This window comes from Macroventuria anomochaeta, assembly GCF_010093625.1.
Source record: "Macroventuria anomochaeta strain CBS 525.71 unplaced genomic scaffold BU25scaffold_39, whole genome shotgun sequence".
Taxonomy (NCBI): domain Eukaryota; kingdom Fungi; phylum Ascomycota; class Dothideomycetes; order Pleosporales; family Didymellaceae; genus Macroventuria; species Macroventuria anomochaeta.
This window is the reverse complement of record NW_022985400.1, coordinates 139,294-163,550: the sequence shown is the minus strand read 5'-3', so window position 1 is coordinate 163,550 and position 24,257 is coordinate 139,294. Positions and strand designations below refer to the sequence as shown.

The 24,257-nt window shown below is 52.5% G+C and overlaps 9 protein-coding genes across 9 annotated transcripts; 4 read left to right on the top strand and 5 right to left on the bottom strand.

Annotated features, from left to right (window-relative positions):
- Nucleotides 1-424: 424 nt before the first annotated feature.
- On the bottom strand, nucleotides 425-1,912 carry BU25DRAFT_462263 (uncharacterized protein; the record flags this gene model as incomplete). The annotated part of the gene is made up of 2 exons (XM_033710508.1): nucleotides 425-1,072; nucleotides 1,124-1,912. The coding sequence occupies 2 exons, from the start codon at nucleotides 1,910-1,912 to the stop codon at nucleotides 425-427; spliced, it is 1,437 nt and encodes a 478-aa protein (XP_033557307.1).
- An 824-nt stretch (nucleotides 1,913-2,736) lies between these two features.
- BU25DRAFT_350846 (uncharacterized protein) lies at nucleotides 2,737-4,787 on the bottom strand (the record flags this gene model as incomplete). Its single annotated transcript, XM_033703328.1, has 7 exons — nucleotides 2,737-3,310; nucleotides 3,362-3,675; nucleotides 3,731-3,977; nucleotides 4,025-4,285; nucleotides 4,339-4,449; nucleotides 4,506-4,611; nucleotides 4,682-4,787. The coding sequence occupies 7 exons, from the start codon at nucleotides 4,785-4,787 to the stop codon at nucleotides 2,737-2,739; spliced, it is 1,719 nt and encodes a 572-aa protein (XP_033557306.1).
- Nucleotides 4,788-5,419: 632 nt separating this feature from the next.
- BU25DRAFT_414631 (Isochorismatase hydrolase) lies at nucleotides 5,420-6,250 on the bottom strand. Its single transcript, XM_033707340.1, has 2 exons — nucleotides 6,125-6,250; nucleotides 5,420-6,080 (listed from the first exon to the last, which is right to left on the bottom strand). Exons 1-2 carry the CDS (start codon nucleotides 6,179-6,181, stop codon nucleotides 5,454-5,456), a joined length of 684 nt encoding a protein of 227 aa, XP_033557305.1. The 5' UTR covers nucleotides 6,182-6,250; the 3' UTR covers nucleotides 5,420-5,453.
- A 299-nt stretch (nucleotides 6,251-6,549) lies between these two features.
- Nucleotides 6,550-7,457, top strand: BU25DRAFT_462260 (COX5B-domain-containing protein; the record flags this gene model as incomplete). Its single annotated transcript, XM_033710507.1, has 6 exons — nucleotides 6,550-6,640; nucleotides 6,693-6,782; nucleotides 6,867-7,025; nucleotides 7,076-7,176; nucleotides 7,226-7,340; nucleotides 7,393-7,457. The coding sequence occupies 6 exons, from the start codon at nucleotides 6,550-6,552 to the stop codon at nucleotides 7,455-7,457; spliced, it is 621 nt and encodes a 206-aa protein (XP_033557304.1).
- A 519-nt stretch (nucleotides 7,458-7,976) lies between these two features.
- On the bottom strand, nucleotides 7,977-9,785 carry BU25DRAFT_451549 (CGI-121-domain-containing protein; the record flags this gene model as incomplete). Its single annotated transcript, XM_033709760.1, has 2 exons — nucleotides 9,180-9,785; nucleotides 7,977-8,447 (listed from the first exon to the last, which is right to left on the bottom strand). The coding sequence occupies exons 1-2, from the start codon at nucleotides 9,330-9,332 to the stop codon at nucleotides 7,977-7,979; spliced, it is 624 nt and encodes a 207-aa protein (XP_033557303.1). The 5' UTR covers nucleotides 9,333-9,785.
- On the top strand, nucleotides 9,624-13,058 carry BU25DRAFT_182922 (uncharacterized protein). Its single transcript, XM_033700935.1, has 3 exons — nucleotides 9,624-10,135; nucleotides 10,366-12,106; nucleotides 12,158-13,058. The coding sequence occupies exons 1-3, from the start codon at nucleotides 9,914-9,916 to the stop codon at nucleotides 12,901-12,903; spliced, it is 2,709 nt and encodes a 902-aa protein (XP_033557302.1). The 5' UTR covers nucleotides 9,624-9,913; the 3' UTR covers nucleotides 12,904-13,058.
- Nucleotides 13,059-13,561: 503 nt separating this feature from the next.
- On the top strand, nucleotides 13,562-15,780 carry BU25DRAFT_182924 (peptidase S28). Its single transcript, XM_033700936.1, has 2 exons — nucleotides 13,562-14,150; nucleotides 14,226-15,780. Exons 1-2 carry the CDS (start codon nucleotides 13,682-13,684, stop codon nucleotides 15,500-15,502), a joined length of 1,746 nt encoding a protein of 581 aa, XP_033557301.1. The 5' UTR covers nucleotides 13,562-13,681; the 3' UTR covers nucleotides 15,503-15,780.
- A 5,343-nt stretch (nucleotides 15,781-21,123) lies between these two features.
- BU25DRAFT_425120 (uncharacterized protein) lies at nucleotides 21,124-22,553 on the top strand (the record flags this gene model as incomplete). Its single annotated transcript, XM_033708331.1, has 2 exons — nucleotides 21,124-21,394; nucleotides 21,484-22,553. The coding sequence occupies 2 exons, from the start codon at nucleotides 21,124-21,126 to the stop codon at nucleotides 22,551-22,553; spliced, it is 1,341 nt and encodes a 446-aa protein (XP_033557300.1).
- An 869-nt stretch (nucleotides 22,554-23,422) lies between these two features.
- BU25DRAFT_425119 (uncharacterized protein) lies at nucleotides 23,423-24,239 on the bottom strand (the record flags this gene model as incomplete). Its single annotated transcript, XM_033708330.1, has 2 exons — nucleotides 23,423-23,772; nucleotides 23,900-24,239. The coding sequence occupies 2 exons, from the start codon at nucleotides 24,237-24,239 to the stop codon at nucleotides 23,423-23,425; spliced, it is 690 nt and encodes a 229-aa protein (XP_033557299.1).
- Nucleotides 24,240-24,257: the final 18 nt, after the last annotated feature.

The following is a 24,257-nucleotide window of genomic DNA, read 5'->3' as shown; positions in this document are numbered from 1 at the left end:
AATCCTCAGACGAACATAACACTTCAAAGTCGTCGTCACAATACTCAAAGCACCAAGCATCGCAGTCGTCCCCCTCAATTGTTCAGGAAGCGGAGGTCCCATCTCTTCAACAAACGATAAGATCACGGTGCAAGATGGGTACCAGAGCGTGCAAAGTAGGGTGATCCTCTGTAGTTGAAAATAATACATCAAGTCCATCGATAGGAGATTCGTGTACAGACTCCACATCTTGGAGCCTTTCGGCATCGCTGCTGTTCTGTTTTCTCCCAAGTATGTCTGCTACGGATGGGGACGATCTCTTTGATCCAAATTTTTGAGCAGGTATGTGACAAGATTGTCCCCTCTTGCCCTTATTGATACCAAATGCTCTCTCCAGATCGCCAAAGTTGATAGAGATGCCAACCAAAGCGCAGGATTCGTTGAACTAGGTTTCATCTGATGGCTGGTTCTCGATCTCATCCCAAGAGCGGACGAATTGAGCTGAGATGGTTTGGGCATCTGCAGGCTGCGGGTACATAGTCATTGGCATATGCAAGCTCACTGCGGTGTCGAGCACCACTTGCGCGTCCTCGTCATCTGGTTCTTCTCGCCTTGCGCGGTTGACTCTGAGGTTATACACTGGAGCGAGCTGTTCGCAAACGTTCCAGATGCGCCTACGGTTCGCGATGCCCATAAACGGTCCTTCCATGCCAAACGTAGGTCTTGTGACCTTGTCAAGCCACAGAAACAGGCCCTTGTGGTCGAAGTCAGGGTACGGGTCGCGATTACAAGCAATGTTCTTAGTTTCCCAGAGCCATGGTGCGAGGTGCAAGCGCGTCATTTGTCTCCAGAAGGTCCGGTTGCGGGTAAGGCTGGAAACATGATACGATGCTTGCATGAGCTTAAGAGTATCTTCAATTGGCAGACATTGACAGATGCCGCAAAGTATGTCGAAGTGTAGAACGCCAAGTGGATCGTGTTGAACTTTGTGCGAGAGGTCGGGTGATGCTGATGTTGAGAGGAGTTCGTCCGGTAACAGGCTGGGAAGAATGCGCTGCAGTTCGGAGTCTTGATCGGGACTGCATACAAGATACTGCTGGAGTCAGCAAGATCAACCTAAGCTGTTAGTCTACCAGGAACGTACCTCTTCCCCTGGTTGACAATCCCAGAATTGCTCCGCTTGAACGCCACCATAGTCCAGATTGAGATTGCCGCCCCAATCCTCGCCACACTGACGCACAACGCCGTAGAGAACATCTTTGTCAATCTCCTTCGAGTCGCTGCATTCCAAATATTTGGCAAGCACTCTGTAGCAGGCTTCATGGAATGGGAAAGTGGGGTCATCAACATCACCGCCTCCGGCAGTATAGCAGTCGTACTCATCAGCCCCGATGTCGTTAGGATCATTCCCGGCCTTCACAATCTCGAAACTACCGTAGTCGACGTATCTTCCGAGCCCGGAAATGAAGGCCTTCGTGACGTCTGGGGCTTGTGCATTGTAGCCGAGAGTTCGGCATCGGTCGAGCCATTTGATGTCTTTCAAGGCTAGCAGTCTTGGATCATAAGATGTTTCTTCGTAGTATCTGTACATGTCATCGGTTGGGTCTGTACCATGATGCATTTTGTAACGAGAAGAGATGCTCAGATTAGAGCTTACGGAGTCTGTGTCGTCATCCTTGTCGTTCTCGTCATCCTCGCCGTCATGACTGGTGGCAGCACAGGCTTCCATGTTTGTATCCTCAACAGCTACCTGAGAACCGGTGCCCGACGCAGTCGAGTCTGCTGCGTCGATTCCGGAGGTTTCCCCAGCAGGCGCGGATCCGTCGTCCATGTCTTCGTCTTCGCCATCCATCACTTCGTCAGAATCTTTCTCGGGGCCTTTGAAAGCGCTAGTCTCAGGCCTCTGCTTTCCCAGCTCGTCTCTCTTCTCCATGATGATTCGCTTCCTCCTCGCCAATGCTTTGATCGTACTATCCCCCACTTTGACCCCATGCATGCCCAGGGGGCCGGAGCATAGTGCACAGTAGCAGTCCCATGAACCCATCGTGGAGTCAGACAAGAAGAAGAGAGTAAATAGAAAATCGAAAGAAGAAGTTACGAGAGTTGTGAAGAGAACAGGAAAGACGGGAAGCGAGGCTTAACTGTTGATGTTCGAGATGTCGGGCAAGCAGCTACGACCGATTTGAAGGTATGTGCGCGCCACCATGCCGTTTTCGTGTTGCCGCCTATATCGAGGGTAGGCATCAACGAAGACATTGTCGTTATTTCCGAACATAGGTCTGTCGATTCAGTGGCTGAATGAGTCATCGGCCCCTGCTCACATTAACTGAGGTCATTTGTTTTCTTCTCCATGTTGCAATACATGTGGGTACTCTGGGATTGAATACAATATGCTTGAAGATGAAAGTAAGTATGTTGAGATGCGTTTGTACCCAGTTACCACTGGGCCTTCTACCAAATTAATCCGGGAACCTTTTGTTGAAAAGAAATCTAGTAAACTTCGAGTATGTGTCGCTTTGGGCTTTTGGAAGGTCGCTGTGGAAGGGGCTTGGAAATGAAGTAATCAAGACACAGTGCATGTTGAGAAGCACGTACGGCAAGACCGATCAGAAGTGTGTGTATAGTCGCTGCGCTCGTGGCGCAATGTATGTTCAGTGCTCGGGATTTGCCTACTGTTGAGGTAAGCTGCAGCTCCAGGAAACGCTTCAAGACAACATGCCGCAGAAGAAAGAAACAATAAGCCCATGTCAATGTAACCTACGAATGCGCATCGTGGAACTCATCCTCCTCCTGCGTCTCGCTATCTTTCCGTCGCAGCTTGTCGTCTCGTGTTGGCTCGGGAGCTGGGTTCGAGTGCAAGAGTTTGCTTGGTGGGTTGGTCTCGGTCGTTTGACTTTGCTCAGGCTGGTTCTGCGCAGGTGGCGGGGGATACGTTGAGTCGGGCTGATAAGGACTGAAACTGATCGGCTCGTAACCGTTGTTTGGCTTGGCCTGTAGTGTTGATTGATTGAGCTCTACGCTAGCGAGCTGCTGCTGAACCTGCTGCACCTGTGGTTCCTGCTTAGCATGCTGCTGCTTGTGTAGTTGAACCGGAGGCTGCTGTTGGGCTCCCTCCTGCGCAAGTATTCTTTGCTGCTCTGGATGTTCTAGTGACGCACCGTTTGCTGATTGTGCGGGTTGTTGTTGATCTGCAGGCTGCTGCTGGGATGGGGTCTGTTGAATGCTGTTGTTTCGGTGAGGAATGCTGAACTGCTTGTCCGGCTTCTGGCCTGGCAGTATGGCGTGAATTTGAAGGATCTGCTTCACTTGTTCCTCCGGGGTTTGTCCGTCACTATGTCCGTCAGTTTGATGTTGTACACACAGGTGTGTGGTCAGTACTTACACTCTGGCATTGATGATCCAGTCGAGGTCTTCCTCGCCTTCTTCAGGACCACCGGGTCCGCCCTTGATAGCTCGGAACAGCTGGGGGTGCCAATCGATGTTATCGTTGTTTCTCGCCGCTGTCTCCTCTCTTTGCCTGTCCTCGATCCTAGCCTTCGCTGTGGTCGCTGTCTCTTGATCTCTGCGCTTGACGGCTTCTGTGACATCGTGCCAAAGCCTCTGCGACTCTCGCTCGTCCTGCTCGTCTAGTGGTCGTGCCTTCGGTGGAGTGTGCCGCGTCTTTGATGCATCAAAGAAGAGCTCTTTCTTACCAGTCTGCACGACATTAATTCATGTTCTTTACATATCTCCAATCGACAATACTTCTTACCGTCAAGTCCTTGAGGTACATATCCTCATTCCACGAGCCTGACAGTTCGAACAGAGCCTTGCCATTCTTGTCCTTGATGAATCCGCCGATAGCGTTGTAGCCACCGCTAAAGTAGCCCTTGGTCTTGAACTCGATGTCTGCCACCATACCGGTCTCGGGGCATCGGACGTAGGCGTGGTCACCGAGCTCGTACTTCATAGTGCCGAACAATATTCCGCGCACGTAAATGTTTGGCTGTGTGACGAAGCTGCGCAACATTAGTCGCTATCTCCCGTGTCACTGTGCTCCACATACAATCGCTCGCCAGTGTTCAAGAACCTCAGGACAGCAATGCCCTCCATCATACTCGCAGCAGAGTTGCCAAGGAATTTGCTCCTCGGCTTCAGTGTGCCGTCGATCCGGATGTGGTGCTCGGGAGCCATGAAGAAGTAGCTCGATTTTGGCGGGTGGTGCGACGTCTGCTCGGAGATGTAGTAGCCCTGGGTGCCATCTGGGTAGTCCCAGTAGCCAGTGAAGATCTCACCCAAGATCGGGTTGAGTGGCTTCTTGACGCCTCTGCCATACTATCAGTCACTGTCCTTTGCTATTCAGGTATTTGGATTGCATACGGGGGTTTAATGTGCCATCCACTGAGGTAGAACTTGGTCACTGCGACAAAGCGCTGGACAGGGTCGTCGATCTTGGTCAGAGGCAGAAGTGTCTCGGGGTGGGCCATGAAGCTGTTTGCCTGTCAGCATCCATACCGCAGCGGATACGTCGGAACGGTCTGTCTCACTTGGTGATGCGCTCCAGCATTGATCGTGGCTCGAGGATAAAGGTAGGCAGCGTGACGCGGCTCAGGTCGGCTCCTGGGCGCAGCTGTGATATGATGTGCGAGAGCACTGTATTGCAGTCCTAGTCAGCCAGCTCTTCTCGCATGTCCAGCTCTTCCCGGGTGTCTGCTTGACGTACTGCTGCCTTGCTCTGCATCAACGACCGTCTCATCCTCCTTTGTGACTTCATCGCCTCGAGATTCGTCTACGGAGGATCGCGCACTGCCTGTATACGTGTCAAACATCACATGTTAGCTCTCATTCCTTCCCGTGAACAGACCCTGAAGATCCGTATAGCCTGTTTCAACGCAGTGACGCACCTGTCAGCGAGTTCTTGCGCCGGTGGACTCCAGGTAAATGCGGCATGGCGGCAGGCTGGATGCAGAGTGGTAGGAGAGATTATAGACAAAGAACAATTTGCTGCAGATTTCGGACTGTGAAGCAGACCGAGCAGCCGGCAGTGGGTACAAACAGGCCTTGCAGCTGTGATGCGGTCCAGGAGTTGGGAGTGAGCTGCGCGCCTCTGATGACGATGGCGCTGATAGACAAAAATCTAGTGACCCCGCAGTAAGGTGTTTGCTAACAATGCAGGCGAACAACGTCAGGGCGACATCGACAACGGCTCTAGACAGCGTGAAGCAGGTTCCGAGGACACTGAGGTATCTCCGGTACTCGAGGGTCAGCTATCGATCAACAATCGTCACGGGACGGTGCACGCGGATACCGGTCAGGATTCTTGACCTCGCCATGCCCCGCGCCGTGCCGGTCGTACAAACAGCAATACGCTATACGTCGGCTGCCCAACGACAAGACTCGGAATACGCACGCTCCTGGTCCGACAAGGCTGACTGTAGATGGTCTTGAACAAATTCATACATTCATTTGCATGCTGCATCTACTGAAGTACTTCTCTATGCAAGCCCCATCACCCTCTGTATCTGCTTGTCATCCTTTCCAATCAGCGTGACACCAGCCTCCTCATACCCTTTGTAGACTTCGTCCAGCGATGACGGATCGACTGCCTTGGTAGCCTCGCCGATGACCCATGTCTTGAAGCCATTCTTCTGCGCATCGAGCGCCGTGAACCTAACGCAGTAATCGGCAGCCAGACCCGCAACATAGACATCCGTGATACCCGCCTTCTTCAGCGTGTCTGCCAGGTCACTCTGAGAGCATGGACTAGGAAATGGGTCTGCAAAGGCCGAGTACATCTCCACGCGCTTGTCCTGGCCCTTCTCTACAATGCGGTCCACCTTGCTGACGTCAAGCTCCGTGAGCAGCTCTGCGCCTTTGGTGCCCTGCACGCAGTGGTCAGGCCACAGCTGTGTCTCCTGTGTCTCAGCTGGGTTCAGCGGGTTCTCGATGGTCGCCGTTGAGACAAACGGCTTGTTGTTGGGCGCAGGGTGGTTCGAGGCGAACGAGATGTGGTCTTGCGGGTGGAAGTCTTTGGTCGCGACTCGCAGGGCGAAGGGAAGGGACAGCAGCTCGTTAATGGTAGGCACGATGTCGCGCCCGCCTGTGACTGCCAGGGCGCCGTTCTGCTAATCAGCACAACACTCGGATGCAATGCAAACGAACTCACCGGAGGGCAAAAGTCTTCCTGCACGTCTACGACGACGAGTGCAGGCCTGAATGACATGTTGTAGTAATTGCTATAGGGGTGAGTGTGCTGTCTTGGTGGTGTCTACGACAGCTGCATCAAGTAGCGAGTGCGCAGGCAACAGAATTTATGGTCAGCAAGCATCAAGAAGCACCAGCACTTCTATACAGCGTCAAGTGAAGGCGGCAAGCCCTCGTTCCATGGTAGCCTATATGCGATACCTCGGGGCTGAGGGAAGAATCCATGCATGCAGCGCCCGCCAGTCGCACAGGGCTGATTTGATGAGTAAGAGCACAATGCCAAGAAATCGAAGCTCGCTCGTTCGATCATGCAGAACGTCCAACTCATCGCACCCCAAGCTCGACCGCCCACGCCCACCTCTCCACTCCACCTCAATTGCTCGCGCCATGTTCCTCCAGCGCTCTGCCATTGCCGCCGCCAGGCGCGCGGCCCCTGCCGCCGTCGCTCGCCGCACCTTCACCACCACCTTTGTGCGCCGTAAGGGACCCCCCGGGAGCTATCGTACGACACACCATTGACTCCATTGCAGGCGACGCGAAGCCCGAGGCCACCCACGAGAAAGAGGCCGGCCACTCCGCCAACGCCCCCAGCGTCCTCGAGGGCTTCAAGAAGCTCGACCGTACGTGACGCCGCCAGCTTTTCCCGACATGAAGCAAAGCCGGGCTGGCCTATCAAACGGGGTCAATTGCTGATGCGCACGCAGAGATCAAGGCCATGGAAGACCTCATCCCCCCTGGTGCTAAGCCCGGTACCGTGCCCACCGATGCTGAGCAGTCGACCGGTCTCGAGCGTCTCGAAATCCTCGGAAAGATGCAGGGCGTTGACGTCTTCGACATGAGGCCCCTCGACGCCAGCCGTCTCGGTATGTCGCAAAGTACACTTGTGGCGCAGTGCGGCGGCTGATGAATGCAGGCACCCCGGAGGACCCCATCGTTGTCAACTCTGCCGGTAACGAGCAGTACGTCGGTTGCACCGGCTACCCCGTTGACTCGCACACCGTCCTGTGGATCACCGTATGACGACCAGACATCACTGCATTGTTCGACGGCTAACACGCTACAGCTCTCCCGCGACGAGCCCCAGTCCCGCTGCATGGAGTGTGGATCCACCTACAAGATGCACTACGTTGGCCCCGCGGAGGACCCCCACTCCCACGACCACGGCCACGACCACCACGGTGCGTTCAGCCATACCCAAAAAGACTGAAGAAATTGCTAATGAGAAAACAGAGAACCCTTACCCCAGGCCAAAGAACATGGTCGACTTCCTCAAGCCCGAGTATTTGCACGTCTAGGCTTGAGATATCCCGATAGAATTGGTCTTGTATCTATACGGTCCATGTAGCATAGTTGGTGTGGGAAGGAGCCTAAGATTTCTAGACGCTGAACACCTCTTTTGTCTTGAGCGTGTCTGCCTTTGTGGTGCCAGCAGTCTGACAAACCTCAGACTACTCTTTTTGACCTGCGCTTTGCAGTGCAACGCCGAGGTAACGATTCTGTAAAAGGCTGTCTTGTCGATGCAGCTTAGCTCAACCCTAATAGGTCTGCACGATGCCTTTGGTGTGCCCGGATCTCTGGGGTGGCAAAGGTCGCCCGGATAGTCCCAACTTCAGGCCCATGTTTGCTATGCCTGCAATGCTCACCACGCTGCGATAAGGTATCATCGGCAACTGGGGCCACTCAAAACCTATGCCACCAGGTTGCGGGAGTCACGATAAGTGAAGATATGTGTCCAAGGTAGGCGGTATTCCAGCTTATTCAGAGTCAATGCTCGTCAGATACAGACTCATTCCTCATCAACTGCCCACAAGCTTTCACGATCCCTTCAGCGCGATAGTTCCCAAGATCACACTCTCAATGTCGGACCTGTCGTCCTTCTTCCCCGCGTCTCCATTGATCCCCTTCGCCCCTTTCTTCCCCCCCTTCGCACAAGTAATCTTGTAGGCCTTTTTGATCCTATGCACTTCCGCCGCATCCCCCAACTCCTCGATCCCCTCGCTCAACTCGACACTCTGGCCCTCAACCACCGCACCAAGATGGGCACTTACACTTTCGTTCGAGATGCTGGAATCGATGCTGCCGTCTGCCTTTATCGGCAGCTTTACAGCGATTAAGCTGGTGGTGCTCTGCGTGATGCCGAAGGTCTTGTAGCTCTCGCCGATGTTGTTGTTTGGGGAGAGGCGGAAGACGAGTTCGCTGTGCGGGGTTCTTGTCTTGTGTGTTGAGTTGAGGAAGGCGTGCAGGGCGAGGAAGGAGGCGGCTGAGAGGTGTGTGGGTGTGAGGATCTAGAAGATGAAGTTAGCACGGTCTGCAGGAGTCAATGCGCAGACTAAGACGGAAGAGTTCGTGCAGCGTATGGCGAAAAAGAAGAGGCTCTATCTGTTTGGAGAGAGACAGTCCGAACGAATGGGTCGAACGAATGGGTAGAGTGTGTAATGTGTTATGTGTAAGGCAGAACGAGTTGTGCATGCGTAAGGTGTAGAGTATAAAGGAAGGATTGCTCGTGGTGCTCACGACGATCCTGATGCTGGTTGAGACTACTCCATACGGATCAGAGTAGTTGAAGACGCAACGCAACAAGATGGACACGATGTAGCCGTTCTCAACCGCAATCCTCGAACGCTCGGGAGGGATACATCCGGACCATCTCCCATGCCAAGGAAAACGACATCTGAAGCCATCTGATAAACAAGCAAAAACAGCAAGGTCCAGAACAAAAGCCACACCAGCAACAGGTTGAACGTGACAATCGTGCAGATCACAGACACGTTGTGGCGTCCAACGTGAAGCTGGCGACGTTGATTGAAGGCTCGTGTCAGGGCAATAAGGTTTAAAGTCTGACAACCAGGCTGAACACGACTCGAAAACGGGGCAAGAGACTGGGGTCGAAGATATGAAAAGTTTGAAGCGCTGGACAGATACGACAAGGTCGTGTGACGGGACGCGCGTTCGTAAAACCCCAACTCATCTCGATTGAAGATTGGGATTGGGTTGTGAAGGTATGGATGGAGACTCACCATCGCAGCATCAAGAAACGCATAATCGAACTCTGGATTCGCAGCCAGCAGTTGACTCCTCAGGTACTCGGCATTCTTGACGTCCCTGAATAGGGCGACCTGCACGGGGTAGGCTGAGTAGTGCGGCAGCGTGAAGGTCCGTACCGCAGCCATGGCTGCAGATATGGGCTGATGTTCCGCTCCAGTCTAGTTGTTGGAGTTGGGGTGTGAGTGTGCATCTCTCTCGCCGCTTTGGGCAGTAGCGGGGTCCCTTTCAAATGTAGTTCGATGTGATTTGGGCTTGGCAAATGGATTAGGGTCAAAACGGTATTGGAAAGTGCAGCCGGAGGTGCATGCAGTGAATCAAGGAACTGGAGCACGGCGACCCAAAGCTAATGTGCGCTTGTCGGCATGTCAGGAGCGAAGCGTGAGCTGGTTGTGACAGCAGGTTAGCGGTTCAGAGTTTGGATGGTTAGCATGAAGGGTCGGCCAGTCGAGAGTGGCGCATGGACTGCAGACTGCGATCACGGGAATTGATCCGCGTCCCCTTCGCCGAGCACCTCATGTTCTTCCTGGATGCAGCAGGCTGGAGTGTTCGCCATAACGTTGATTCTCATCTACTATACAGTTGCAAAGAAAGGAGGCACAGAGCTGCAGGGCCATGATTCTGGACATCTAGCAAAACACGGGCCAGTCAGCATCCGGGTTGTTCGCGCGTGAGGCGCAACTCGGAAGATACCGTACTCGCATCTATCATGGCATCCGGAACGAAGCGCATGTCCGACGACGACGCGAGCCTCGCTAACAACAACAAGATCCAGCGCATCGAGCACGGCAGCCATGGCCTCCCCCAGGGGCACCAGACGAGCGTGAGCCCGCATCAGCGCCTGAACCACAGCAACAACGACTTCTCGGGCTCCGTCAAGAGAAAGCTCGCCGACTCGAAGCGGACGGGGCAGGCGTGTGATCGATGTAAGGTGTGTGCAATCCTCTCTTGTAGTGCTTGACAGCCCCAATTGCGCTGTGCGAGGCGCATTGGTGCGCAACACCACGACGTCGGGCCGTGCAGCGTTTTGTGCAGTCAATTCTGGCTCCTGTTGCGCACGCGTCGCAGACCGAGGCCCAGCCCCACCGCGACGGGCGAAGCATGCGCGCGACCACGGCGAACTATATCGCAACACTATATACAGCATGCTGACGACGGCAGATTCGCAAAATTCGCTGCGATGGCCGCCCCGAGGGATGCACGCCCTGCGAGCAGAACCGCACGCAATGCCGCACCACCGACCGCATCACCGGCAAGGCCACCGTCCGAGGCCATGCTGAGGCCATGGAGAGCGAGAACACATACCTGCGCGCCCACCTCGCCGACCTGCAGGCCCAGCTGCAGGAGATGGGTGTCGAGCCGCGCGCACCGCCTGCCTATGGCAACATGTCCTGGCCACCGACAGCTCCAGCTGGCGACACGCAGGACTGGTCGAATGCGCAACGGCAGCCCAGCGCATCGCCTATGTCTGGCTATGCACCTGCTGGCGACAAGGCCGATCTCCGCTCCCTGCCCCAGTTCAAGTACGGGTCCATCGGCGACAACTACCTGGGCGTGGCATCTGGAGACTCGCTACTGAGTCACATAAGGGGCACTTCGCTGTCAGTCTTTGGAACTGAGATCGACATCACCGATTTTGTGCAGGAGGGCACCGAGTATAATAACTCGCCCATGTCGTACCAGACGCTGGTCAAAATCTGTGTTGGTGGCCAGCACGTCGAGCCTGCGCCGTTGCCACCGTATGAGGCGTTGAAGGAATGGGCGACCTGGTATCTGCGGTCGCTGAACCCGTACACCATGCTAGTCCACAAGCCTGCGTTCATGGATCTGGTCTGGAGATTCGGCAAGGACCCTAACTTCACGCCTACCCCGCCTGAGAGTGTCATGGTGCACATGATGCTTGCGACGATCAAGTATCAGATCGCAGCCCGCAACAGCCAGCAGAGTTCTTTGCTGGACGAGTCACATGCGCACTACCAGTATGCCTGCAGCTTCTACAAACTTCTCCTCCTTGGACAGCATGAACTCGCCGATGTCCAGGCCTTGGCCATGATCTGCCATCACCTTCGCAACTTCCCCAAACCCGGCGCGGCGTGGATCATGACATCTCTTACGTATCTGTATGCACTAGAGATTGGTCTGCATCGGTCGGTGAAGAACTGGTCTGATTCCGGCACGGAGCTTAGCGAGCTGGAAACCGAGATGCGGAAGCGCATCTTCTGGACGATAAACGCCCTGCAGGTGAGTCTGGCTGGCAAGCTGGGAAGACCGATGCCAATCAGCAACAACGACATTGACGTCGAGTTCCCCGAGCCGATGAATGACTGTCTACCTGGCGAAGAGGCCAGTCTGAGCCCCTTCCACCAGTGCTCTTTTCAAGTGGGCATACAGATTGCAAAGTACACCGTCTGGGAGCTAGACCTGTACAAGACCATATATGCTGTACGCTACACGCCACGCTTGTATGTAGAGTCATTGAAGCGACTCGAAGCTGGTATCCAGCAGTGGAAAGACGAGCTGCCGTACGAGCTGCGAGATCCATCTCGAGCTTCACAAGACGATCACATCTTCGCATTGTACCTCGAGTACTGGTACCAAGAGTTCCAACTTTTGCTACATCATCCTGCCGTGTGCAGGTCCATCGACCCTGCGATCTTGTCCTCGAACCTTGACAAGTGCATGGAAGCGTCGCAGAAGATGCTGCACAACTGCACCGAAATGATGCACAAGAAGAGCTTGGACATTGTCTGGATCAACACGGTGGTGTACATCGCTGCGGTCTTCACAACCTTGTTCATCTCATCGATGCGGAAGGATCTTCTTACGCCTGTCGATATGACGAGATTGAAGGGTGATATGGCTACATGGAGCAACGTACTTGACGAGTGTAGTCAACTGTCAGGTGAGTCTTGCTACCGGACGGACAGCAGAACCACGCTAACACCATGCACAGGTACAGAGGACAAGATGAAGAAAGCAATATCCAAGATTGTCGATCAAGCGTTGGGCAACATCAACGAGAGCATCGTCCAGCGGACTGCAACAGAATCCCTGGCACGAGTGGCCATGCACACGAAGCAGCAACCAAATCCGCCCCCTGCCGTATACGACACAAGCGGTTACAACGAGCAGCAATACACCGCCAACACTACCAGTCCGACAGATCCCACGCTCGCCCAAGGCTCTGGGTATCCCAACCTAACGGACGGCGGTAACGTCGCCATGCCATACAATATGGGCACTCAAATGCCAGTCACTCAGCAAAACACCGCATACGACCAACAACCATACATCAAAGTCGACGAAGACAGCAGCATCAACCCCTCCCATGCAGCCGCCCTAGCAACAGCAACGGGAACTACCTCTCAAGCGCCAAACAACACCTACGTTTACCCACAGAGCCTGCCACAAGTCACTAACAGCCACCAGCCGACATATGTCGCGAACAACTACAGCCCGCAAGACTGGCGGCAGTGGGCGCAGACTTATATGCAACAGCCAGTTGGTCCGCAAGGCGAGTATCTTAATACCGCGACTACGCTCATGGCACTTGGTGGGCGGGATGGCGCACAACAAGATGCTGGACATGGACATGATGGGAATGCGCAGGCCCACATTGATCAGGCGCATTTGGGGCATTTCCATTGGCCTGGTGTTGCATTTCCGGGGGCTACTAATGGGGCGCCACATCACCAGTGATGGGCGTAAGAGGAGGAACTTTGAAGGCATTTTGAGGAAGAAACGGCACTATGGATGGCCGTATAGGATTACCCTTGAAACCACTAATATGCAATGTAGACTGTACAGCAGTGCACCGCTAGGCGTATGTAGCCAGGCGATAATATACGAGAACGAGCGCATGGCATCGGTCTTGACGAGACAGTCACGGTGTGGCAAGACACCAATCAAATAACGTCGCGTGCAACAACAAGAAATAAACACCCGCATGTTTACTCTCGGCCGAACTACCTGTTATACCCGCTCATTTGACCGGACGTCAAATTAACGATGCAAACGATCTGCACGCGCGCCATGCTCGACCAACAGCAACGTTCTGCACAGTCAAGCATCGCCAAACTTGTGTCCGTTACGGAAAGTAAGACTAAGAGAAAGTGGATCGTGGCGCAGGAAAGCTTGATAACATGCTCGCGCCTTCCGTTCGTGCAATCGTCCCTGCCAAGACAGCCTCATACCTTCCTAATTAGGCTTAATTGCCGTGGTATAGTATGGGTGTAGTCCGCGGCGTAATTCGAGATGAACGACTATCCGGCCCGCTGGGATCAGGTGGTGAATTGCTCGGGGGTATATATGCATCGTTGTACCGCAAATATGTGGTTGATCGCGCCTCTCTCCTGTTTCTACAAGAGCCATCGCGTCCGATCGAAGGTAGAGTAAGGCAAGAGGTATTCACGGCCAAGTCCGTTACCTATCTTCTTATTGCTTCCTCTTCTTACGCTCCAGCGCCCACTCCGTCAACATGCGGACCGCCCCCTCCCTCGCGGCGCTCGCCTTCGCGCTGCTGCAAGGCGCAGATGCCTTCAACGCCGCCAAATCCCGCGACTTTAATCTGCTCGCGGATATGGGTCTCAACGCCGACGGCTCGGCAATCGAGACAGCAACTGCGGATAACATCGCGAGGAGCCTTCGCATTGGCACCACTGTGAAGGACTCCGTCGACATCGAGTCCAGACAGGCCGCAGAGACCATCACCGCGGAGTACGTGACTTTGAAGCTGGACCACTTTGGTAAGAGCAAGGATACATTCAACAATAGGTTCTGGGTTGCAGAGTCTGGGTATAAGGCCGGTGGTCCGGTTTTCATCTACGATGTTGGTGAGACGGATGCTTCGGGGAGCTGGCAATTTAGGCTGCAGAACGAGACGAGTTTCTTCAAGCAGATTGTGGACCAGTTTGGTGGTGTGGGAATTGCTTGGGAGCACCGATTTTGTGAGTACATTACCTCCCTGCCGGGGGCCTTACACTTCGTTCAAGTGCGGTACGTAATACTGACCTGCTCAACAGACGGCAACTCAACACCCGCACCTATCAACCTCGACACTCCGGCTGAGACCTTCAAGTACCTCACCACTGAGCAGTCGCTTGCCGATGTGGACCAGTTCGCCAAGCAGTTTAAAAGGAAGAACATTAATGCCACTCTAACCCCCGATAAGACACCCTGGATCTTTATTGGTGGCTCATATCCGGCTATGCGCGCCGCTTTTATCCGGGACAAGTACCCCGATACTATCTACGCCGGCTACGCGTCGTCTGCCCCAGTCCAAGCCAGTGTTGACCAGTCGTTCTACTTCGAGCCCATCTACCGCGGTATGAACAAGTATGGCTTCGGGAACTGCACTCAAGATATCAAGGCCGCAGTCAAGTACATCGACAACATTCTCGACACCGACCGTTCTGCAGCTGCCAAGCTCAAAGAGCAGTTCCTCGGGAAAGGCGCGGCCTCAAACTCCCACGCTACCTTTGCTGATGCTCTCACCACTATCCATTACCTCTGGCAATCATACGGCGTGGATGGTGGCTCTGGCGGTCTTCGCGCATTCTGCGACTACATCGAGACCGACCCCAAGACTAACACAACTGCTCCCGCCGAGGGATGGGCCAAGTCCAAGGGCGCCAAATCTGTGGTCGACCGCTGGGCTTCCTGGAAGACCTTCGCGCCCCTCGTCAACAGCTATATGGAGACCGAATGTTCCGGCAAGCAGAACGTGACCGGCACCTGTGACCTTAACAAGCGCTTCAGCGGGCCCTCCTCCATCAGCTGGACCTGGCAATACTGCACGCAATGGGGCTACTTCCAGTCCGCAAACCTCGGCCCCAACCAGATCGTCTCCAAGTACAACTCTCTCCAGCACCAGCACGACATCTGCCACCGTCAATTTCCCGACGCACCGCGCAGCTTGCTGCCCGAATGGCCCAACACCGATCGCACCAACAAGGTCTTTGGCGGCTGGGACATTCGTCCCAGTAACGTGTACTGGTCTGGTGGTGAGTTCGATCCCTGGCGCACACTGAGCCCGCTCAGCACTGAGCCGTTCGCGCCCAAGGTTAATGCATTTACTGAGGCGCCAAAATGTGGGGTTGAGACGAGCAAGAGGGAGCTATTTGGTTACACCTTGCCCGATGCACAGCACTGCTACGACTTCAGGACGTACTTTGCAGGCGGAGCCATCAGCCGGAAGTACTTCATTGATGCGCTGGGGCAGTGGTTGAAGTGCTACAAGCCGAAGGGCGGGTATGGTGGAGGCTACGGGGGTGGTTACAGTAAGAGGTGGACTGCGTAGGATGCGGATGCCATTGCTAGGATGAGGAGAGATGGGGAGATTGAAAATTTTTATGACTTCGACCTCTAGGTATTGCTAGCGTTATTCTTTGCACATTTTTTTGGAGCGTTCCTGCTGGTTTGCGGGCCTTCTGACATCAAGTGCGTGCTTGGTTTCACTTCGACTTGGCGTGCCCTGTTTGGTTTTATCCTTTCTCGCACATCTCTCCACCTCACCCCTCTTCCTCGTTTTCGCGCAGCCAGGGAGCTAACGCGGAACCGATGTCAGACGCACACTCAAGATTAACGCTCCCAGCGGAGTGATTGCCATCAGCAGATACCACTCACCTGTCTTTCCTCGACCTACCGGCAGAAAACAGGAACGCCATCCACGGCTTCATCTTCCCCGCAGGATGTTCAGCAGTTCAAACCCTGGCGCGCAGGACTGGTGGCTACATGCAGATGAGCGATCGACTTGGGTTGATTTCGATTTGCCGACAAGTTCACATTGAGACGACAAGTTTTCTGAGATGCCAACAGAGGTTTACGACGAGGTAGTAAAACATGCCTCAGGAGCATGACTCTTGCGATCACGAGCAGAGCGACTACTGGAAAATTGACTACTAGAATCACGATGGTTATGTTGAAGAGGAGGTCTATTACGATCAATATCTATCGTACAAGCAAAACCAGTAACACTAGTATGAAGGTATTCAGAAGCGTTTTGAGGCTTTCATTGAACAATACTCACCCAGATATGAACACGACAACATGTGGTCGGTGGATTTGCTACCTAGCCGAGCTTCTGTGAGTATTGCACTGAAGCGATAATCAAGTAACCCATCTCAATCTTTGTGGCAGAGGTGCTATTCTTCTTCTGGTGACGTGTGCCGTCAGGTCGGCGCGCCTACCTTCACCATGAGTGCACATTCGCTTGCTTCTTACTAACGTCTTCCTGCGCTCGGTCTCTTTGGTGCTCACTCACATCGAATCGTTGCATACGAGATGCACAAAGCCGTCGCGTCTCTGAGGACCGCCTGTGCTACCTCCAATTTCACCTATCAGCGGAGATTTGGAATGCGATATATGGCTTCCTCTTTCCTGCAGAAAAGTCAGCCGTTCAGCTCCTGGCGTGTAGAAGTGGGTAGGGCTTCATCGTCGTGTCTGATCGTCTTGGTCTGCTGAGTACATGTCGACAGGTTCAGAAGGAAGCAACAAGTCTCTTGCGAGGTCAGCGGCGATTCTCGATCATCCAGCCACAGATCACCGACGGCCTATTCCGCGAATGTCTCTACGATATAGACAGCGATGTGAATTCCAAGAACTGGATACTTGATGAGATACTTCCCTCAGGGGGCCTCTATCTCATGTACGATCTCGGTCGTCGTACCCTGGCCAGGAACATACCGGTGTTGCTGTAAATCATCGAGTGGTTCCGCGTCATCGGCATCGAGCACCCAATGCAACTCTCATCGCTGAGATGAGTACATTAGACCGGATATCAACGTTCAACGACTTCCGAGCCCTGCAGGAGTGCCTGGCTGAAGGTCACGCTATCCCAGCCCCGTATAGCGTTTTTGCGGACTTCGAAACAGTGATCGTATTGAAGTTCACGATTAATAAACGTTTCTAACTCATCTCCATTCGTTTGATGCGAGCAGCTTGCTGAGCGCTACATCCAATCCAAAGTTAAGGAGATATCCGATTGAAGACAATGTACAGATGCGCATCGAATGTCCCAATAGCTTTGCGTCCAACGAAACACAGCTGGTCGACTTGTGTGCAGGGGTACTGTTCTTTTATGCGTCAATTGATCGTAAAGTATCCAAAGCTCAGACCCAAGCCGTGCCCGAAGATATGGGTTGATGGCTATTTCCACATACGATATGCAAAGTTTCAATTGGCAGATGGAAAGGTCAAGCTGCTCACCAGCAACCTCTACAAATGGACAGTAATCGATAGCTGGTTGCACGCGGAAATATGGCATGCTATATAGGACAACCTGATGGTGGTCTAGAGCCGGGACAGCCGGGTTGGCACTTGTATGAATACGGAGAGGTAGATAAAAAGTCATTGCTCGGTGCTGCGATCGTGTAGCGGCGTGGGCCGTTTTAGTATACTGATAGCTACGGTAAACAATAACGTAGGGCTATTGGGTCGTTGTAATACTGCGCTGAGTTGCTATCTAGCTAGGAGAAGACGATATATACTGGCCCTGCAACATATTAGTCTAGAACATTCTAAGCAAGAGTAATCAGGTCTTGTACAGACCAGCTGATACCGCAACAGATCGCACTGGTGGATTGTATTGGTGGGTTATATTGACGGACAAATGACGACGCTTGTCATAGTTTTGAGGAATTAGACAGCTGTCGGCAAGTTGCTAGCAAAGATACAAGTGACTTATCACATCATAGAGCCAACGTGTGTCCATTAACAATGCGAAAAGTCTTCATAGATCCATTTTGACTTCTATATCAAAAGTGGCAAATCATGGTGTAATGCCTCCGGCGCGGAGCTATTCGATTGTTATTGCCCTTTCCATTTGCAACTAAATGCAACATTTGAAATCACTCCCGTACGGACAAAATCCGCTCTTCCAAGATTTCGAACAACCCTGCGACGTAGACTTGCAGCGCCCTATGTCATCAGTTAGCATGTTCTCCTGATTATTCACCAACCTGACAACGAACGTACCCTTTCCATTCGCACCGCACTGATAGTCCCCCTTCAGATCGCAGCATAGATTATTCGATCCGCCAGAGCAAAGACCGGTAGACACGCTGCCGAACCTTTTGTTGAGGCAGTCAGATTTCGTGGTACAGGTCCCTGCTCCGTTGAGGCAGGACTCTGCTAGGATGGTTGGGAGGAGTGATAGGGATAGGATGGTGGTGAAGATGGAATAGTGCATGATTGATGAGCGTGAATTTGATGTGATTATGGAGATAACAATGAAGTTTTCTGGAGGGCGAAGAGATCTTAAATGTGGTTTGTCGGTTCTGCCAAGCTGCTTCCTCGCATCGAATGCGATTGTACGACCCGATGGCCCGACACCTAGATAATGTACATGCTTGAATGCATACGGTTTCGTTGCACACAGTCTAGATGGACCTTTACGGGCCTTTGAGAACCTGTCCCTGCTACGTCCTTACTTCTCGGGGCACGGACTTTGTTGCAATATTGTATGACAAGCTGCAGACCATGAACGGCCTACTGACCCTCTGCAGCAAGATCTCGGTCGTTCCAGACAAAGGGCTACTAGTTCTTCAGCGCGACACACGTTCTTGAATGCGTAGTAGCGGTGGAAAAGCCGGGCAGCTTCCTCCCTTGCAGGGACGATCACTTCTAACCAGTGACTCTGGGCAGCATCGAGTAACACGCAGTTCAGTGGAGGATTCTGGACTCACTCAACGCTTCTAGTAGATGGAGCCTCTTGACTGAGCTAGGGCGGAGCCTTGTTGATCCTTACTTGTGGCGGTGTAGGCCGCTGTAGTACACTGATAGCTACGGTGAACGACAATGTAGGACTATCGAGATGATGGAATACTGCTCTGAATTGTGATCTAGCCAGTAGAAAACGACTATATATCTAACCTGTAACACACTGGACTAGGTAGTCTGCTACTTTGGAAGGGTTGAGATGTTGATTGATTCTTTTAGCTATTGGCTGGAATCGATCGGGACTATATAGTAGAAGGGGATAGCAGTGAAGGGTTGGGGAAGCAAACCGAGCTAACCAAATGAGCTGGACACTCAGTGCAGCGGACCGCTAGCAAACAGATGGCGATCGGTGGATACCTTCACCCCTCCAACAGCTACCGACATAGTCAGACCTTGTACCCATCACTTTCTTCTCTGCTTTTCTCTGAACATCATTGTATTATGCTGTATGAAGGGGGCGTACTTGGCGCACTACAGAAGCCTATCTTGAAGTAAACTTAGCGAAGGGCTCTTGCCCCGCTTCACTGCACGTGGCAGTTGTGAAGGAGATGTCCTCAGCGGAATTGTATGTACGTGGCCTAACATTGTTCAGCACTAATGCCATCGACAGGCTCGTGGGTGGCACAAGAGTCGAGGACAAAGTTGGGACTTTCAAGAGGAACCCTGGAAATTTGTGAAATAGTCGGATGGCGAGCTTTGCGTTTGTCAACCATTGGAAGGCCTAACTTAGGGAAAAGCACCACTGCTGATTAGCTGCTCAGGACTCGCTCCTGTTAGCTTATAGTTTTCTGCGCACGTAATCTATATGTTTCGGGCAGGAGAGGTAGAGAGAAGAAGGCGTAGTGATGAGTAGAAGTAGGGCGTTGATAGAGCAGGAGTGTTGGCGTTAGCAGCAGCACTAAGGAAGAATAACACACAACTTTTGGCAAGATTGCTACACTACAACACAACCAAATTATAGAGGCAAATCAAACAGCACTTATAATCGCTAGCGTGATTTTGCAGTTTGGGTTTGTTCACGAACTAACAGACTTTCAAGTTGACAATCGCCCTTTTTGATTAATGTTACATGAAGTTGATCTTAATGTCGGAGGGCATGAGTTCGGAACTGAATCATGTACAGGCCAGAATATCAGTAAGTGGGGGATTCATCAGTAAGAGTTCCCGGACTCATCGATGTAGTTCGTAGGCACTTATGTTAAGCTTCTGGCTGCGCCTTAGCAACGCCTTACCTATCTTCATCTGCTTTCCTTGCTCCTATTCATCCACTTTCTGCGATGCTTAGAAGCATGCAGGGAGGGCTGAGTGCTGGTGCAGAGAGGAGGTCTACTGTGCATTACACTAACCCTAAACTTGGCGATCGTGAAGGGGACTATAGCGCGTTCTCAAGCGAATTTACACCTCTAAACTGTCAAGAACAAACTTTCTTCATCCAACTTCCTCCACTCAGCTATGGAACATGTGTGAACAGCAGTCGGTCTCGATGATGGGATGAGTCGCGCACATAGGGCTGATAATTCCCGATCACCGCAGACATCTTCTCTCGCCAACACGAACAATGGGCAAGCAGTGAAAGGGCTGAATATCTCCCGAACGGCCACTCAACTACCCCTCAGGCATTATCCAAGGCTTGTGGGGTGAGTGGCGGCGCCATTGTGTGACGTGGGTAACACAATGTGGTTTCCAGCTAGTCATCAAGTCAACGGGAGCATCCACATCATAGCTTGACCGGAACGTCTGCATCCTGCTAAGCAACGTCTGGCCCCGTGCTTGGATATTTGGTTATATTTCCCTGCCTCGGCGAAGCTCGTGTTGCACTGCATTGAGTGTGCTGAGAATGAGATCTTGCACCAGGATGGGAAACGTATGACGGTTCATGGGGTATGGATGTCCCATGTACCATCTGTTAGTGTAGTGGTTCCTACTCCCCTTGACAAGCACTTTCCACACCCATCTGTATCATAGATACATCATGTAAACAGATCCCCCTGATGGCCATAAAAAATGCCATCACAACAGACAGAACAATAACATATCTTTGGACTATATAGAGCAACCTCTCCTCATCTCTCCCACAGTGGCAAAATGCCATTGCATATCGAAATAGAAAGCTAGAACTGATCATAATGTAAGCGCAACGCCCCGGCTTTGTTTCTAAAGTTAGTCTTCTTGGCCTTCAAGAATGCTCACACTACTCTCGTGATGATCACGATAAGGTTCCGCGGTCGCACCTTCACCTTTATCTCAAGCTTGCGCACGTGCCACTCTGCTTCTGGAAACCGCGTCCGCCGCCAGGGCCCTTTCCACAACCACCAGCCTTCCGCTGCTGATTATTCTGCCGGCCTCCCAACCGCACATACGCTCGATCCTAAACAGCGAAACGATTCCTGCGCCTCGAACAATTCCCGCCTGCACAGTTGCTGTAAACAGTTGGAGATGAAGTTGGCACGTATTTTCTGTTGTGTATTCTTGTGTGTGTTGGACAGAGATGTCCATGATGTAAACTTAAACACATAAAGTAGAGGACTGATTGGTTAGTGGGTAACCATGTAACACATGTAGTGTCCTGGGCTTACAGTTACCGCGAACCGGATAAGGAAGCAGCACCACCGCCTCCACCAAGCCATCTCACTACCTCACAGTACACAATCTTCCGCGACGTCATTCTTCGCTCTGCCACCGGAAATCCGAAACACGATCTACAAATGCATTTCCCCACAAGCCGCTCCGCAGTGCAGCTACTAGCCAGATGCAACGGTGGCTACATCTCGATGAGTGATCGCTTAGGTCTTATGACAGCCTGTCGCCAAATCCAAAATGAGCCTTCGTCGCTCCTGCAGTGCAAACGCCGCTTCGCGATTGTGCAGCCAAAGACGATTGCCGGTGTAATGGAAGCCGACGATGGCAGGTTTAAATTTCAATTCATCAGACATGTCGTTCCCAACGAAGAGATCAAGATGCACTATGAACTGGATAGCCAGATCATGAGTAACGAGATACCTTCTTATTTTCACGCCAGTTTTATGCTCCGCGAAATCCGTGCATGCTATCTCAGTGCCCAAATCACTGTCACGACATCAATATCAGACGATCTACTAAGACTGCGAGGCTGGGTGCAGGGCGGACGTTCCAGGATCCAAACTGTGAACGACCTGTATCAGAATACTCGCATCATACTGCGCTTACCGCAGGGAGACGGCAGCAATAACACGAATGCTTACCTCCAAGCAGTACATCTGGTATGGGCCGCAGAACAGATGTGTCCATATACGTATGTGCGCGCGAAGATCGCCGGCAACGACGAACCGAAAACGGCAGATGGTATGTATCTGCTCTTCATCGCGGGGGCCCTGCTGCTCTTTGTTCACTCTATCTTGGAGAAAGTTCCTGGTCGTAATGTACAACCCTGCCCGATAATCCGGGTGGATCGGAATCTCGAGATTTCACATGCACATACACAGCACGAAGATGGATTCATTAAGTGTGTGCCTCACAAGAACGCAAAATGCTCATGGTACAATGTTGTGAACATCCTAGTAGCAGGCGATATAGTACGGCATTACCGGGACCTCGGACAAGGCAGTACTACAACCAATGAGACAAATAGGACGGCAGTTGGTGTCAAACGCTAGTGAATCGTTTCTCGATTTTGCGGAACGGCTTGCAAATTTCCTGGATGAGTCATTTGAGTGGCTTGCAGATATAGCAGATCAAAGGCTTGGGACCACTTAAGAGTTTCACGAAAACGACAAGCCAGCGGCAATCGAAAGCGATGGGTACGAAATCACAAATAGGGAGGAATCACACGATGATGAAGCGGATGACAGGTACAGACGTTCGATGAGCTGAGAGGTACGACGGTGCAGATGGGGAAATTTCCCCTGTCGCATTCGCGGAGGGGCTGGCGCCAATTATTGGGTAAGGCAATCCTCCAGACAGCGTTTCCAACAGTCAGTACTATTGTACGGTTACGGTGAAGGAACTGGATGGTACGGGTAGTAGTGATAACTGTTCAATTGACCTGAGCTACGGTCCGTAGTTGCCTAATATAGTTTAGCCGCCCCACTCTTCAACGTCAGTCGGTGAATTGGAGCTTCGGGAGGCCTCTGTACCCATCTCATCTTGCCCAATTATCTCATCCTCCAGCTGCCTGTAGTGGATCACAGTAAGCCGGTGACGTAGCCAATTCTTGAGAAGTTGTAAGGCCTCACCGTCCAATTTGATACTTCACCATAACCATCTCAGGGCTACACCAACTACGGCAGTACTATGGTCGCTATTGCTACTACGGTACAACTGAGCTACTGCCCTGTACCCTCACTACGGACTGACTGCTTACTTAAGCCGTACTCCTGTACGGTTACTGTTCGTAGTACTGCCCGTTGGAAACGCTGCCTCCAGAAGAGTTCGAAAACGAGGCTCTAACTCCCACTTGTATTCCTTGAAACAACGCTTCAAACGCTTTGCTGAACCTCTCGAGCCTGACCAAAGTCGTCTTTGTCTACTCTTGTAAGTCCTGCCCATGCGGCACCATCATACCGAAGCGGCAATTCCCACTAAATCCCGTTTCTGGCACAAGCAAATTGGTCAGATCTTCAATTTCCTCGGTCTTCTCCTCTACATCCTCATCGATCCACCCATACTCCGACTCTACATCCTTCCGTTCCTCCTCGACTTCTTCCTCGCCCAATGTCCCATAAGCCCCGTTCCCCTCGATCCACTGCACCACCTTCTCAACACCTTCTGTCCTCGCGTCACTCCTCAAGATTAACACAGCAAGCCAAGCCACCGGCTCCTCAAACTGCCCCCTCAAACTCCCGTCCTCCCACCTTTCCCGACCGCCCTGATATCCTTTCATGCAGCTTAGTTTTTAAAGCGCAGTAACGTATGAGTGAGCTCGCAACTCCTCCCAGTAATACGAAACAAACTAGTCCGCTTCTCCACGCCCTCTTTCCTCACTAACCCCTTCTTGACTAACCTCCACCACCACTTTCTGCTAGACTTCGAACCGCTACTTCAGTCCCTCCATGATCATTTTGAGGTTTCTCATGCGCTCCTCCAGACTTGCGGGGTCTCGTGTTTCCGGCGGGCTGATGCGGGTGCCCCAAATATTGCCGACGGGCGGTACGAGGGCAGGGGTCCAGTGTGAGTTCGGTGTTTATGAGGGTGTGTGCGGGGAGCGTGTAGGATGGAGAGTCGCTGGAGAGTTTGATCTGCCAGGGACGACGCGATAGGATGAAGGCGGACCATTGCTGGAAGACGGTTGGTTTACCCATGGCTAGAGGATGTGGAGTGTGGAGTGCTGAGATGAGAGACATGACAAAGAGGTGGAAGAC